This window comes from Eumetopias jubatus, unplaced genomic scaffold (assembly GCF_037043125.1).
Source record: "Eumetopias jubatus isolate StellerSeaLion01/CBP00866 unplaced genomic scaffold, mEumJub1_p1.0 scaffold_9, whole genome shotgun sequence".
Taxonomy (NCBI): domain Eukaryota; kingdom Metazoa; phylum Chordata; class Mammalia; order Carnivora; family Otariidae; genus Eumetopias; species Eumetopias jubatus.
The window spans coordinates 112,414,141-112,428,135 of NW_028274815.1; the positions used below are offsets into that span (position 1 = coordinate 112,414,141).

Sequence of the window (13,995 nt, forward strand, 5' to 3'; positions counted from 1 at the left end):
GGTTGATACAGCCACTCTGAAAAACAGTGTGCAGGTTCCTCAAAAAGTTAAAAATAGAGCTACCCTATGGCCCAGCAATTGCACTACTGGGCATTTACCCCAAAGATATAGAAGTAGTGAAAAGAACGGCCACATGCACCCAATGTTCATAGCAGCAATGTCCACAATAGCCAAACTGTGGAAAGAGCCGAGATGCCCCTCAACAGATGAATGCATAAAGAAGTGGTCCATATATACAATGGAATATTACTCAGCCATCAAAGATTTATACCCAACTTTTGCATCAACATGGATGGAACTAGAGGAGATTATGTTAAGTGAAATAAGTCAAGCAGAGAAAACCAATTATCATATGGTTTCACTTTTTTGTGGAACATAAAAAATAGCATGGAGGACATTAGGAGAAGGAAGGGAAATAGAAAAGGGGGGAAACCAGAGGGGGAGATGAACCATGAGAGACTATGGACTCTGGGAAACAAACTGAGGGTGTTAGAGGGGAGGGGCGTGGGGGATGGGTTAGCCTGGTGATGGGTATTAAGGAGGGCCTGTACTGCATGGAGCACTGGGTGTTATAAACAATGAATCATGGAACACTGCATCAAAAATTAATGATATACTGTATGGTGACTACATAACTTAATAATAAAAAATAAATTTAAAAAAAAGGTAAGAAGAGGCCCTTCTCACCATGTGAGGCCTTCTCTGCCTGACTTCTGTTTCACAATCCAGAAGCAGATTGCTGCCCCACAGCCACGTCACCGCATCATGGACTCTTCCTCTTATATCACAGGAGGGGCGGAGTTTTCTTCTCCACAGAACAGAGGTCCCATCTCCTCAGCGCACACATTTGCAGAGAGCAGGATCCACAGTCCTCCACAATGTTGGTCCCCACCTCCAGGCCCTGCCTTCCTTACCTGCTGCTGGCTCTGCTGTGGGAATCACAGGTAAGCATTGCCTTGGGGGAGACTCCCCATTCCCTGCCCCCTTGACCTTCCCCCACCCTTGGATATTTAGGGCCTCCAGGTAAGCACAGGTGTGCTACCCAGACCGTCCACAGAAGGCCACGGACTGGGTATCATCTGAGAGCATGAAGTCAGGGATCTGAGCATTTCCTCTATGGATCCATCACCTGCAGCTGGTTACCAGAAGCATCCAAATAGTCGATGCAATTGGTAACAGTGACAACTTTGTGTCTGTTCTTTGATCTAATATTCACAACATCCTTGCCTGATAGCTCAGACTGTACTCCTGATTTGCAGATGGGGAAACTGAGGAGGAGAGAGGAACCAGCCCAGTGTCACCTACTTGAGTCAGTGGAGCAGCTGGGATTCCTGTCCAGGCCACTCAACTCAACGGTTCATTCCGTTCCCCATCTTATGCTGCTTGGCTCCTCAGTGGGGGCTAATTGCAGAAACATCAGAAAACACAGGGAGGCCAACAGAAGAATAGCCATCACTAATCACACTCAGAGGTCTCCTGAGTTCCACTTGTGCTGTGTGTACTCACAAACTTTTATTAATGATGTGCTGGATGTTTCCAATATGCCAAAATTGTTACTGAAGTTTAACATGTGTTATAATTTCACTTAATCCTCAAAACAATCTGTATACTAGCATGCTAGGCTACACTTTACATAAACAGGGAATGAACTTACGTGTGTGTGTGTGTGTGTGTGTGCGTGCGTGCACGCATAGGAGTGGGCATAGGGAAGGGTACACCCATGCATGTGCCCACACACATGGGATTTTTGAAAACACTTTGTTTTTTCTCCTCATATCACATCCAGTCTATGTGAGATGCACATTGAACCGATGTTTGGTTCCCTGTCTCTCAAGTACTCACCCTCTTTTTTAATTCTCTAAACCTACCTCTCACCCTCTACCAAGCTCTTAAGTTAAACAAATTTCTCTCTTGGTAAAACGCATAGAATCTTGTGCATTACTACCTTAGAGATCCTTCCATGCAGTACTCAAGTGGGCAGGGAAAGAAAGGAATAAAAATTCGGAGACTCCTGTCTGTGTGATCTGTATCTATAATTATATCCATATGCATACCACGATCCCAATCATCTAGTGTCCACTGATATTTCCATGCCTCAGGAAATCTCATGAGTGATAACTTTCTAAATTCCTGAGCATTCACCATGTGCCACACACACCTGGAAATGCCTATGTCCACTATGTCATGTGATCTTTGCATCCAAGGTTGACATTCTTGTCACCCCTACCTTACAGATAAGAAAAGGAGGCACAGAAAGGTCCAAGGTTACTCAGTATAAATGGTAGAGTTAGGATTTGAACTGAGGCAGTCTGATTCTGGATCTCACAGGTCCAACCATTGCTCTTTTCAAACCCTAGGGCCCCACCTCCATCCCATGAGATTTCTGCAGATCTTCTAATCAGTGTGGGGAAGGGTTTGGTGTGGTGAAGAATGTTTGTACTTTGTTTTCTCAGGTGACTCTGCTTTCTGGGTATATGCAACTGTTTCTTTCCTCCAAGTCATCAATGTGGGAAACTCAGCTTCTGATATAATGTCCTGAGAATTTCTCCACCGAAAATAGACTTCCTGGTGTCAGATAGGGGTCACATTGGGCAATTCAGACATTATACAAATATTAACTATATACCTACTAGGGGACAAGTACTGTTACATGAACGTAGGGCATATTGATGAATAAAAGAGGCAAAGTAGTTGCCCTCATAGGAGTCCCATCATAGTGGAGGAAAGGACAGGAAACAATAGACACAACAAATCAGTAAATAACACAGAATACAGAAAGTGAGGAGTGTGAATGAAAACACATGACAGTACAGCTGGATATGACAATGAGAGAATCTTCATGGTAAGTCGTATTTGAACGGGCAGCCTGGGTGGGCACCATTGAGAAGGTAGAATTGAGCAAAGATTGTAAGAAGGTGGGGGAGTGAGCCATGTGATATTCTGGGTCTTGGAAGAGCCTTCCTGCACAGCATGAAAGTAGAATCCTCTTGCTCTGCTCAAGGATCTGGGCTTTTATTCTGAATGAAATGGTGACTATTGCAAGGTTTGGAAGACAGAAGTGACATGATCTGGTGTGAGTTTTAGAGTATTCTAGCATTTGTTTGAGAATGGAGTACCACAGGGCATAGACAGAAGCAGCTAGAGCACTCAAGAGCTCATTGCATCCAAGCAAATGAGGAAATGCACCAAGACAGCAGCCAGGAGGAACGGGAAAGCGGTCAGATTGTGGGTGCATGCAGCAGGGGAGCCCTTAGGTGTCCTGGTGCATAGGACTTGAGGTGGGAAAGAAAGGCACCCAAGCGTTGGGACCTAAGCATCTGGGAAAATAGAGGTGCCTCAGCTGAGTTATGCAAGCATGTGTGGGAAACTGAGTTCGGTTTAGGACATGTTACTGTGACAGGTTTACTTCTATCTAAGAAAAAAGTCAAATGGTAGAGTTTTCCTCTTGCCTTGGCTCCTCTTGACTCTCTGATCCCTCTGACCTCTTCCCTCCCATGTTCCCTCCATTTCTCCCTCCATGGTGCATTCTTATTTCTTCCCATTTTTGTCTTAGCAGTTCAGCTTGCTGACCCCAATCTTCTTCTGCCTGTAATAATAGCACGTGCTCTCCTGAGGAGGCATGGTTGGTTTCAAATAATACTAAGAGCATGGGTTTTACCAGCTCACACTCTGCAAGGGTGAACCACAGATTTTCTCCATGAGAAGTACTCAAGAAATGGAAAAGAACACTGGGTGTATGAGTTGTGCCACAGCAGTCTGCTCCTCTGACTTAAATCCCTGCCTGGGTTTTAGGACTTCAAGTAAGAAGGAATGATTTCATATTTCTTGATGTCTCCAGACACTGGCTAGTCGCCAAGGTGGGAAATCCAACTGCAAAGTCAAACCTGCTCTGTGCCACATCACTGAGTGTCTCCGTGTCTTCATCCTCATTTGTGATACGGTCTCACGTTACAGGCTCGTGGTGAGGGCTGCATGCCACGTACGTGCAATGTGCTGAGGTCACGGCCCGCTCACGATGTGCACTCAGTCAGTGAGCTGTGGATACACACGTGAGGAGACATCCAGGATCACGTCAGGATGATCTTTGTTTTCCCTCCAGGTGTGGCAGGTGAGACGGAGCTGCAGGTGATCCAGCCTGAGAAGTCAGTGTCTCTCGCAGCTGGACAGACAGCTACTCTGCACTGCAGCCTGACCTCCCTGCTCCCCACTGGGCCGGTTGAGTGGTTCAGGGGAACAGGGCCAGCCCGGGAGTTAATCTTCAGTTCCAGAGGGGGCCACTACCCGCGAGTGACAAATGTTTCAGACACCACAAAGAGAAACAACTCGGACTTTTCCATCCGCATCAGTTACATCACCCCAGCAGACGCCGGAACCTACTACTGTGTGAAGTTTCAGATAGGGACCCCTGATGTGGAGTTTAAGTCTGGACCAGGCACTCAACTCATAGTGAGCAGTGAGTATGGCCTGGTCCTCCTTTGTCCCCTGGTTGTGACAGCAAGTCAGTAAGATTGCCCTCCATTGTCTGAGCAACAGCTAAGGATCAGGTTCTGAGGTGAGTGCCCCTGACTTCAGCCCCTTCCACAGATCAGGGAGTTGAGGCCTGGGGAGATCATGCTATTTGTTCAAGGTCACAGGGCTGGAAAACAGTGGGAAAATCTAGAACTCCAGTCTGAGGGCTCCACTACTGTTACCTTTTCCAGTCCTGAGCAGCCCTCCTGTCCAGGGATGAGGGACTAATAGTTTGAGTGACTTGCCCAGTCGTATGGTCCAAACTTACTCTTTCTTTAAATTTTTTATTGTTACATTAATCACCATACATTACATCATTAGTGTTTTTTTGTGTGTATGAGTTATTTATTTATTTATTTATTGTATTTTTTATCGTTATGTTAATCACCATACATTACATCATTAGTTTTGGAACTAGTGTTCCATGATTCATTGTTTGTGCATAACACCCAGTGCTCTACGCAGTACATGCCCTCTTTAATACCAATCACCAGGGTAACCAATCCCCCCACCCCCCTCCCCTCTAGAACCATCAGTTTGTTTTTCAGAGTCCATCGTCTCTCATGGTTGGTCTCCCCCTCCGATTTCCCCCCCTTCATTCTTCCCCTCCTACTAGCTTCTTTTTTTTTTCTTATCATATATTTCATTATTTGTTTCAGAAGTACAGATCTGTGATTCAACAGTCTTGCACAATTCACAGCATTCACCATAGCACATACCCTCCCCAATGTCTATCACCCAGCCACCCCATCTCTCCCACCCCCCACCACTCCAGCAACCCTCAGTTTGTTTCCTGAGATTAAGAATTCCTCATATCAGTGAGGTCATATGATACATGTCTTTCTCTGATTGACTTACTTCACTCAGCATAACACCCTCCAGTTCCATCCACGTCGTTGCAAATGGCAAGATCTCATTCCTTTTGATGGTTGCATAATATTCCATTGTGTATATATATATATATATATATATATATATATATACCACTTCTTCTTTATCCATTCATCTGTCGATGGACATCTTGGCTCTTTCCACAGGGCCCAAACTTACTCTTGCCTCCCGAGAGTGCTCCCTCTATGCGGTGGACTCTTCTCTACTCAGCACTTACTGAGCACCTGCTGTGTTCAGGCTCTGCTCTGTGTGCTGGAGAAGCAGCAGGGAACAAAGCCGAAAAGGGCTCCTCTCTCATGAAGCTTACATTCCATTCCCTTCGTGTGCACGCAGGACAGGGAGGTGGGACAATGTCTCCTTTCTCTCAGCTTCAGAAGAATCACAGTGAGAAGAGGCACAGGCTCACTGTTTACTCTGAGAGCCGGGGTTGGAGAAGATGCCAGAGGTTGGGCATTTGTTGTGGGTCTGCCCAGAAAAGCTTCATGCAATTCCAGGACTGACTCACATAAGAGCGACTGAATCTCCCCACAGCCTATGGACAGAGGCATGAAGGTGGCTGTATCCTGATTGTGCACGTGTTACAGAAGTTCCCAATGGTACTTCCCATGCCTGGGCACCAGCACTAGTACGGGGCTCCACCACCAGGCAGATCTGTGCCTCTTAGGAGAACACTCCTTCCTCTTCCCCAAGCTGCCCACACAGCTGATGCCCTGGATGAGAATGGATGGAGTCAGAGGGACCATCTCAGATGAGGACACTGAGGCTCAGCAGATCTGGCCTGAGCAGGGAAGGGAACCACAGCCTGGCTCAAAGCCCTGCTCTCTGCACACTCACTGTGCTGGCCAAAGTGGGAGAAAGTTCCAACCCTGTCCTTGAAATTCTTGTAAATCTTGTATTGTTCTATATTTCAGCAGTAAGCATTAAGAAGACTCACAGGGAGAGGTGGGCTAGCTTTGCACCCCCAGATCAGACAGATATGCAAACATCTTGTAAAGTGTTGACCCTGTTCCTGGAGGGCATGGCTCCTCACATGTAAGAGCATCAGGAGTCTTTCCCTGATGTGTGGTGTTGCTCCTTCACTGAGCTACCTGGGGCAGGAAACCTGGACAGAACAGAGGGGCTGGACAATCCCAGCAACACTGGGCACCCCATTCCTGGCTCTGCAGACTGAGGATTACTGGGAGGCACATCCTGGAGGGTGTTTTGGGTCCCCTGAGCAAGAGTGCATATTCTAGACTCAGCTTTCGGGACTCCCCATCTTCCCTCTGTTGTAACAGAGTTAGCAGATCTGTGCACCCTGAGTGACCCCTCCCCATAAGTGCTTGCAGTGGAGAATCTCAGAGGGAATAAGAGGGTGGCGGACACTGTCAGGCTGCAGAAGGTGAGACACTTGCTCTGTTGTGGATGAAAATAGTTGGAAGCCACAGGAAGTCCCCTGGGAAGCAGTGAGGATTGAGGAGCAGGCCCTTTGTAACTGGACCAAAGTGGGTTGCCTCCTTGGTGAGGTAGAGACAGAGACTACCCAGGGGGAGCACTGGTACCCACAAAGTTGTCTTTATTTGTACAGGTAAGGGATCACAGGGAATAATTTCCAAAGCCCTGATGCTAAACAGGGGCAAGCAGGCTCTATTGAGTAGGGTTGGGATGAATATTCCGAGGGGGATTTTAACAGTATAATGAGGCCAAGGTTACTGTCAGCCATTTTGTGATTCATCTGCTCCTTTCCATCTGCATTTCAGTGATAAATTCTAAGCAAAACTGCTTGTATTCTCTTACTTGCCGCTCCCTGCATCCCCGGGAAGGAGAAAGGCATGCTGTCCCATGTCACAGAGGAAGAGCCACACGGTGCCAAGGCCACCCCTCCCGTGGGTTGGGCAGCCTGGTCACGGCTTCCATGGGGGTCCTGCCCCACCCACCCCTGCTTCCCCTGCACGGACTGCTGCACAGGGTCTCTGAACTCAGTGAGGTTTGCAGGGAGGCGGCTAGGATGGTTGATACCAAGAGTGAGACCCATCAGAAATGTCGTTCCTGTGCCCAGATCGGTGGGAAGTCACCTGGCAGAGACCAGAAGGGGGACTTGAACTCCGGCCTGGAACTGCACCTGGGCCCTGCTCCCCGACTCAGAGTTCAGCTCTGGAGCCTCGGGTCCTCCTCTGTGGGATGAGGAGATGACACGGCCCTCCACACACGATCAGAAGGGCGGAGCGTTCTCCACAGTGTCACACACGTACCCTTAGTGCTGATGACCACAGTCATGCTTACTGTTCATAAATGCTCCTCTTGTAGCCAAACCCTCTCCCCCCATGGTGTCGGGTCCCATGGCCAGGGCCTCGCCTGAGCAGACAGTGAACTTCTCCTGCAAGTCCCACAGCTTCTCCCCCAGAAGCATCAACCTGAGATGGTTCAAAAATGAGAATGAGCTGGCAGCCTCCCAGACCACCGTGGACCCAGAGGGAAACAGCACTTCTTACAGCATCTCCAGCACAACCAGACTGGTGCTGGCCCCAGGGGACGTTCACGCCAAGGTCATCTGTGAGGTGACCCACGTGACCCTGCAGGGGGGCCCTTCTCTTCGTGGGACTGCCAACTTGTCTGAGGTCCTCCGAGGTAGATGCCCCTCACCCCCAGCCCAAGCCCGGGTCTGGCCCCCAAGTCTCCGAGCCTGCCCCTCCCCCCACTCTCTGTCCCAGGCCTTCCATTGCCTGGAGTCTGACTCCTGACAGACCCTCCCAGTCACCCTGCACCTAGATGTATGGTCCCCTCCGATGGTTTTTCATGGCAGCTGGGGGGTGAACACCTATCATGTGCCAAGCACTGTGCTGGGTAGGCCATTTACTTTACCAAAGCAATTCCAATTATTGAGCACCTGCTGTAATCCACGCCACCGTGTGCTTGGTGATGTCATTTATTTTGCTAATTATTCTATTCCCGCTGCATGCCACGGGCTGAGTATCTTGATTTCACTCATTCTTACCCTAATAGGAGCTACCAGTCCTTGAGCACCTACTGTGTGCTGGGCACTGTGCTTAAGATTTCAATCATATGCGAAGAATACCCTCAGTGTTTGAGCACCAGCTGCATGCCTAGCCCTGTTCTGGGTGATTCCCTTGCTGTGTGGGGGGAGCTGAGTTCTCGAGCCCCTCCCCCGTGGTCGGTCTGTTCCATGAGGTCAGAGCTTCTGCTCTGTGCTCTTTCAGTTCCGCCCACCTTGGAGGTTTCCCAGGAACCCGTGGCAGGGGACCAGGTGAAGGTCACTTGCCAAGTGAAGAAGTTCTACCCCCAGCGCCTACAGCTGACCTGCTAGGAGAACGGAAACGTGTCCCGAACAGAAATGGCGTCGACGGCCTCGAACCTCACAGAGAACAAGGAGGGGACCTTTAACCGGACGAGCTGGCTCCCGGTGAACTCATCCGCCCACAGGGAAGATGTGGTGTTCACCTGCCAGGTGCAGCCTGACGGGCAGCCTGCGGTCACCAAAAACCATATCCTCGTGGCCTCTGCCACCAGAAGGACCAGGAAACCCATAAAACCCACGGTGAGACCTCAATGTCGACTGCCCTGGCACTTTAAATTTTATCTTTTTTTTTAACACTAAAAGTAGTCTAGAGGTCTGTAGATATAAAGTCAAATTTTACAGTGATTAAGTCACCACGTCTGGCCAGCCACCCCCTCCTCCTGTTCTTTCTCACCTGAGCATGGTCTATCCCTTCTAGACCTTTCCATCATCACCCCAGTAAATATCTATACCTGCCACTCTGAAATTTTGGAAGGCACCCTGAGGACCTGGAGTTTTGAGTCTTAACCAGGCTCCTGGGTGACCGTGTATGGTCACACCTGGGGTCTCCTTTCTCCCTTTATTTGTGACAGCAGACTGGCAATATTCATGATCGTTCACAGCACATTTACTTTATGCCAATTCCAGTTCATTGCTGGTCTCCTTTCCTGCTTAACCAACCCTGTGACCTGGAATTTTACAGAAGGGACTCAGGGAGCAATGAGGGACAGATGGTGATGATATCCTGCCCTTACGCCACTTGCTGAGCTAAGCTAGTCTAGGGAAAATTGAGTCCCTGAAGACGGACCAGCAACCTGTACAAAAACAAAACAAAACAAACAAAAAACCCAAAAAGCATGTGTAAATTATAGCAGCAGGGGACGGTACCAAGGAAGTATGGAGTCCCCTTTCTGCAACCAAAACATTCCTTATTTCTCTCATGTAACATCAGGAGGAGGTCAAGCCAGTGTTCCAGGAGTCTTTGTTCCAGAAATTATTTCAAAGGCCCATGTTCCTTCTAGCATGCCCTATGACATAGTCCTCATGGCTGGATCAACACTGGGTCAACGAGTGTTCATGTCCCTGCTGGCTGGGACAATAGAGAGGGGAAGGTGAAAATGAACGATTTCTCTCTAAAACTAGGAGTATGCAGAAGTTGCATAATTGTGTCTAATAATGGCTTAGTCATGGATGCACTTCCAGTTTCAAATGGAGTCGACAATTTGTGGTCATGTGATTAATGACATTATTTTTTCTATAAAACCAATACTATTACACTCTTAGTGTAAATTAACAATTTACACTCAGTAAAATTCTTAGTAAAATTAGTAATTTTAGTTAGTGTAAATTAATAATTTACACTCAGTAAAATTAACAATTCCTAATATCATCTAAAATGGAGTATATATTCCGATTTTTCAAAGCTTCTTCTATTAACTTTATTTTTGGACCTAACTTGGTTTTAATTCACCTGTGAGTGCTTAAAGGAATTTCCCTGTGGAACACCTGCATCTCCACCATTCGTTTTTTCATTTGAAAAGAATCTGAATAGCGAGGGCTACTCAAATTCCTCATTTCATATCGGATGCTTGTGGTAGGCTGTGCCTTTGAGAAATTGGGTCCTTTTTCTCTGAGTTGTCAAATTTCTGCACATAGAGCTGCTCCTAATATTACCTGGTTATCTTTGTGATGTCTGTAGGGTTTTCAGTGATATCCCATTTTATTCCTGATACTGGAAATGTGTCAGTTCTCATTTTTTTCATCGTCACAACTGCTAGAAGTTTTCCAAATTTCTCCGTGCTTTCAAAAAACCCATGTTTGTTTCAGTGATTTTCTCTATTGTTTGTTTTTAATTCCTTTGCTTTTTCTCCTCTTTTTTCTTTCTTTCTGCTTGCTTTCAGTTTATTTTGCTCCTCCTCACTTTTTGAAATGGAACAAAGGTTATTGAATCTAGACTTTTTTTTGTTCGAATGCCATGACTGGGCCTCCTTCTGTCCTTGGGAGTCAGGAGTGTGGAGCCAGGACACATGGTGTGTGTTCTTCCTCCAGTATGGAAGGACGTAGCCCACCTGCCTTCCTCTTCCACCTTTCAGATTCCTCCATGCGTGGACCTCATGTGATTTCCAGGGGTGGGCTTGTACTGAGCCAGGAGAGCAGGGAGAGACGAGTCCACACATTCTCCTATGGACGAGTTTGGGTTTGGTGTTTAGTCTTTGAACTTTCACTGGGACTCAGACCATAGCCATTACCTCTGGTGCTTCCAGGATGCCTGAACTAGCAATCTTCCCATGTGCTAAGGCTGAGAATAGATTTTAGGGTTGTCTGGGTTGGCAGCTGGAGCTATGTGCAGGATGCCTATGTGATCCTGCTGTGCCAGGATGTCACAGCCTCCCCTGGGCATTCCAGGGCACCAACCACTGCCATCCCTTCTGGATCCAGTGGGTCTGGCATAATGGTGCACATCTTTTTCTACATGTTTATGGTATTGAGGTGTTTCACAATACTTCTAGCTTAAAAGAGCTCCCTTCTCTCAGTATAGCATGACCACGTATGTTACTGGGACTTGGGGATGGTTGTCTGGTTTGGACCCTGGGACAGCAGTTCTGAGGCCACTGAACTTTCTTGTTCTTCTTTCAGGACCCCAAGTTTGCCTCCTCCATTTTTCCTTCTCCCCCTCACCACTCAACTTTGAAACAGCACCTTTTCCTTCTTTTTGACTTTTACCCCTGAAGTCATGCATTCTAAATCGTGCCTGTCTCTTTTATTCACACCTATCCTTTTAAAATTTCCCTGCCTCCTTGTATTAGGTTCCTCTTGCTGTTGTAATAATTAGGACATGCTTAGTGGTTTAAAGCAACACACATTCATTCCATCCATCACTAGACATGAAAGTCTAAACTGGGGTGGTAGGTCCGAGTTCCTTCTAGGGACTCTGGGGGAGAGTGTGTGTCCTTGCTGCTCCAGCTCCTAGAGGCAGCCCCACCCCTTGGCCAAGGGCCCCACACCCTCTGACCTCTGCTGTGATCATCATGCCTCCGGCTCCCGCTGTCCTGCCTCCCTCCTTCCCTGGGGAGAGTCTCTGTCATTAAATTGGCTCCACTCAGAAAGTCCAGGATAATGACCCACTCTAGACCCTAGCTAATTACCATACAGGCCCTCCTGCCATGTAAGGTGCCACATATTCACAGACTCTGGGGGTCCTGGGCCAAACCACTTAAGTTAGGCATACCCTGAAACCCCTTCCTATGATTTGTGTCCTGATCTTCAGGACACGTTTCCAAATTTTCTAAATTAAGCTTGATTTAATATCGACAGTGGGATTTCCAAGTAATTCTCAAGCTCCTTGGCTACCTGTCTTTTTCTCCTGCCCTTTCCTATGGTTGGTGAAGGTGGGAGGGGAATGGAGTAAGGAATGTGCTTTTGGATTTGGAGATTATTATCCTTTGTCTCCCAGAGATTTTGCAGTTTGGGCATTGCTCTTCAAGGACTACTGAGAGCCAGTTTTCCATAGAATTTATTTTCCTTTTATTGTTTCTCCTTTGGGTTGAGAGGTCGTATTTGGAGATGAGTATCTAAGCTGTCTGTTGTCCTCAGCAGCCCATTAGTGCCCGGAGGGCTTTGAAAGCCTCGGGCCCAATGTCCCTATCCTACATCTCAGAATCTATCTCCCATATTTCCCCATCAGGGTTCTATTCTGGTGGAGCAGATGCAGTGTAGCTGAGAATTCAGTCCTCTCTGTAGCACTGATACTTCATGATTTCGTTGGACCCAACTGTGTCCTCGGCTTTTTCTTCGCTCCCGTCTAGGAGGTAACAGTCTGCACTGTTGCCCAGAAGTCCTCTGACTTTCATACATAACCTTTCCATGTGTGATCAGTCAGTCTTCACTTTGCATTGTCTTTCTCCGAAGGATTAATGCCCAGCAACAGCCAACCAAACCCATAGTTCTTACACTTACCAACTCATTTCCAGAATGCCAGGGTACGTCCCTCCTCTGCTTACTCCTTTGCAAGTCACCATGGTGAGGTTTCAGCAGTGACAAGAGCAGGGCAAGCTGGCACCTACCCTGCTCTACCTCCTCCCAGGGCTGGGGGCCTCTTGGCCAGCCAACTGATAAAGACGCTGCTCCAAAAGTGCCCATTAGAGCTGACTTTCCAGACCCCACCCAGACAAACTCCACACATCAGGTGACTTGGGAAGCGGACTCTCAGATGATATGAGAAGGGGAAAGCTCACTCTGGGGCGCTGTGTGATCCACATGTGTGAGAGGGGGAAGGAGGCAGAATTGGTAAAGGGAGATTTTGAACACAATGCAGCCCAGCAAGACTCAACCTCGGACAGAGAACTGGGGAGCCGATGCTCTTCGTGAGTTGTTTTAAATGGAGAAGATTGACTTAGCCTTTGTACCCCCACTTCTTCCAGCCCTCTACTGTAGGTTGCCTTCTCGAAGCAGGTGCAAATGTGGACAATACAGCTCTTTGAACTGAGAGAAAGTCCGGGCGGGGGTCCACCCAGCTGAGACTTGCCATCCTCCAGCAGGCCAGGGGCAAATATGGTGAGGTCTCTGCTCCTTCCTTTAAGATTACTCCATATATTTCCAAATTTTATTTGAATTTATTTATTCAAATATAAAAGCAAAAATGGGTCATTGCAGAAAGTCAAAGTATCTGAAGGTGTATTTACAGATCCAACCTCTATATCCAACAAACGATGTCAGCTGATATTGGCCCTGGAGTCCAGGTGGGCTGGATGGTGTTTGAAACCCTCCTGAGCATTAGACCCCATTTCCTTGTCTCCCCATGGTGTTGTCCAGCCAGCAGGTCTCCTCAGGTCAGGTCATCCTGAAGCCTCCCTCCTCACCTCTGTACATGGAGTCTTTAAGCCCTGTGCATGGAGCAAAGCAGGGCAGCCTTGCCTCTCACTGACCATGACACCTGTTCTCACTCCACTTGAGGCCAGGCTGACATTTGTCCCTATGACCCACAGAGTTTGGATTTGTCTTGGTCCAAAGACAAGGTCTCAGAGTCATCCTGCAGGACAGCAATGAGGAATTTCCCTGGGTCTGAACTACCTCATCTTTTGACCCTCTGTAAACTATGAGCCTGTTCCCTCCTCAGAAAGAGGGTATAGACCTGCCCCATGGGTGTGAGGACCAATTCAGTAAACCAAAGTTACATGTTACTGAGTGCTCATCCTCCCCATCTTTTCCCCCAAAAGGACCCCTGGCAGTAAAGAAGTGGTGAGTGAGATGAAGAACTTCTTACCCCAAACCTGCCTTGAGACTGAGTACAGGGGAAGAGATTCATGAGCTTCAGAGCATTG

General features: G+C 47.7%; 1 protein-coding gene and 1 pseudogene across 2 annotated transcripts in view; both read left to right on the top strand.

Annotated features, from left to right (window-relative positions):
- LOC114220730 (signal-regulatory protein beta-1-like) overlaps positions 1 to 13,995 on the top strand; it is a 96,463-nt pseudogene that overhangs the window by 75,663 nt on the left and 6,805 nt on the right. Inside the window, exons 6-7 of the transcript XR_015768990.1 lie at positions 7,687 to 8,007; positions 8,598 to 8,935. The product of XR_015768990.1 is annotated as a signal-regulatory protein beta-1-like (transcript). The remainder of the gene's footprint in view (positions 1 to 7,686; positions 8,008 to 8,597; positions 8,936 to 13,995) is intronic.
- On the top strand, positions 825 to 7,692 carry LOC148163587 (signal-regulatory protein beta-1-like). Its single transcript, XM_088026734.1, has 4 exons — positions 825 to 944; positions 1,260 to 1,494; positions 4,100 to 4,453; positions 5,547 to 7,692. Exons 1-4 carry the CDS (start codon positions 879 to 881, stop codon positions 5,618 to 5,620), a joined length of 729 nt encoding a protein of 242 aa, XP_087882860.1. The 5' UTR covers positions 825 to 878; the 3' UTR covers positions 5,621 to 7,692.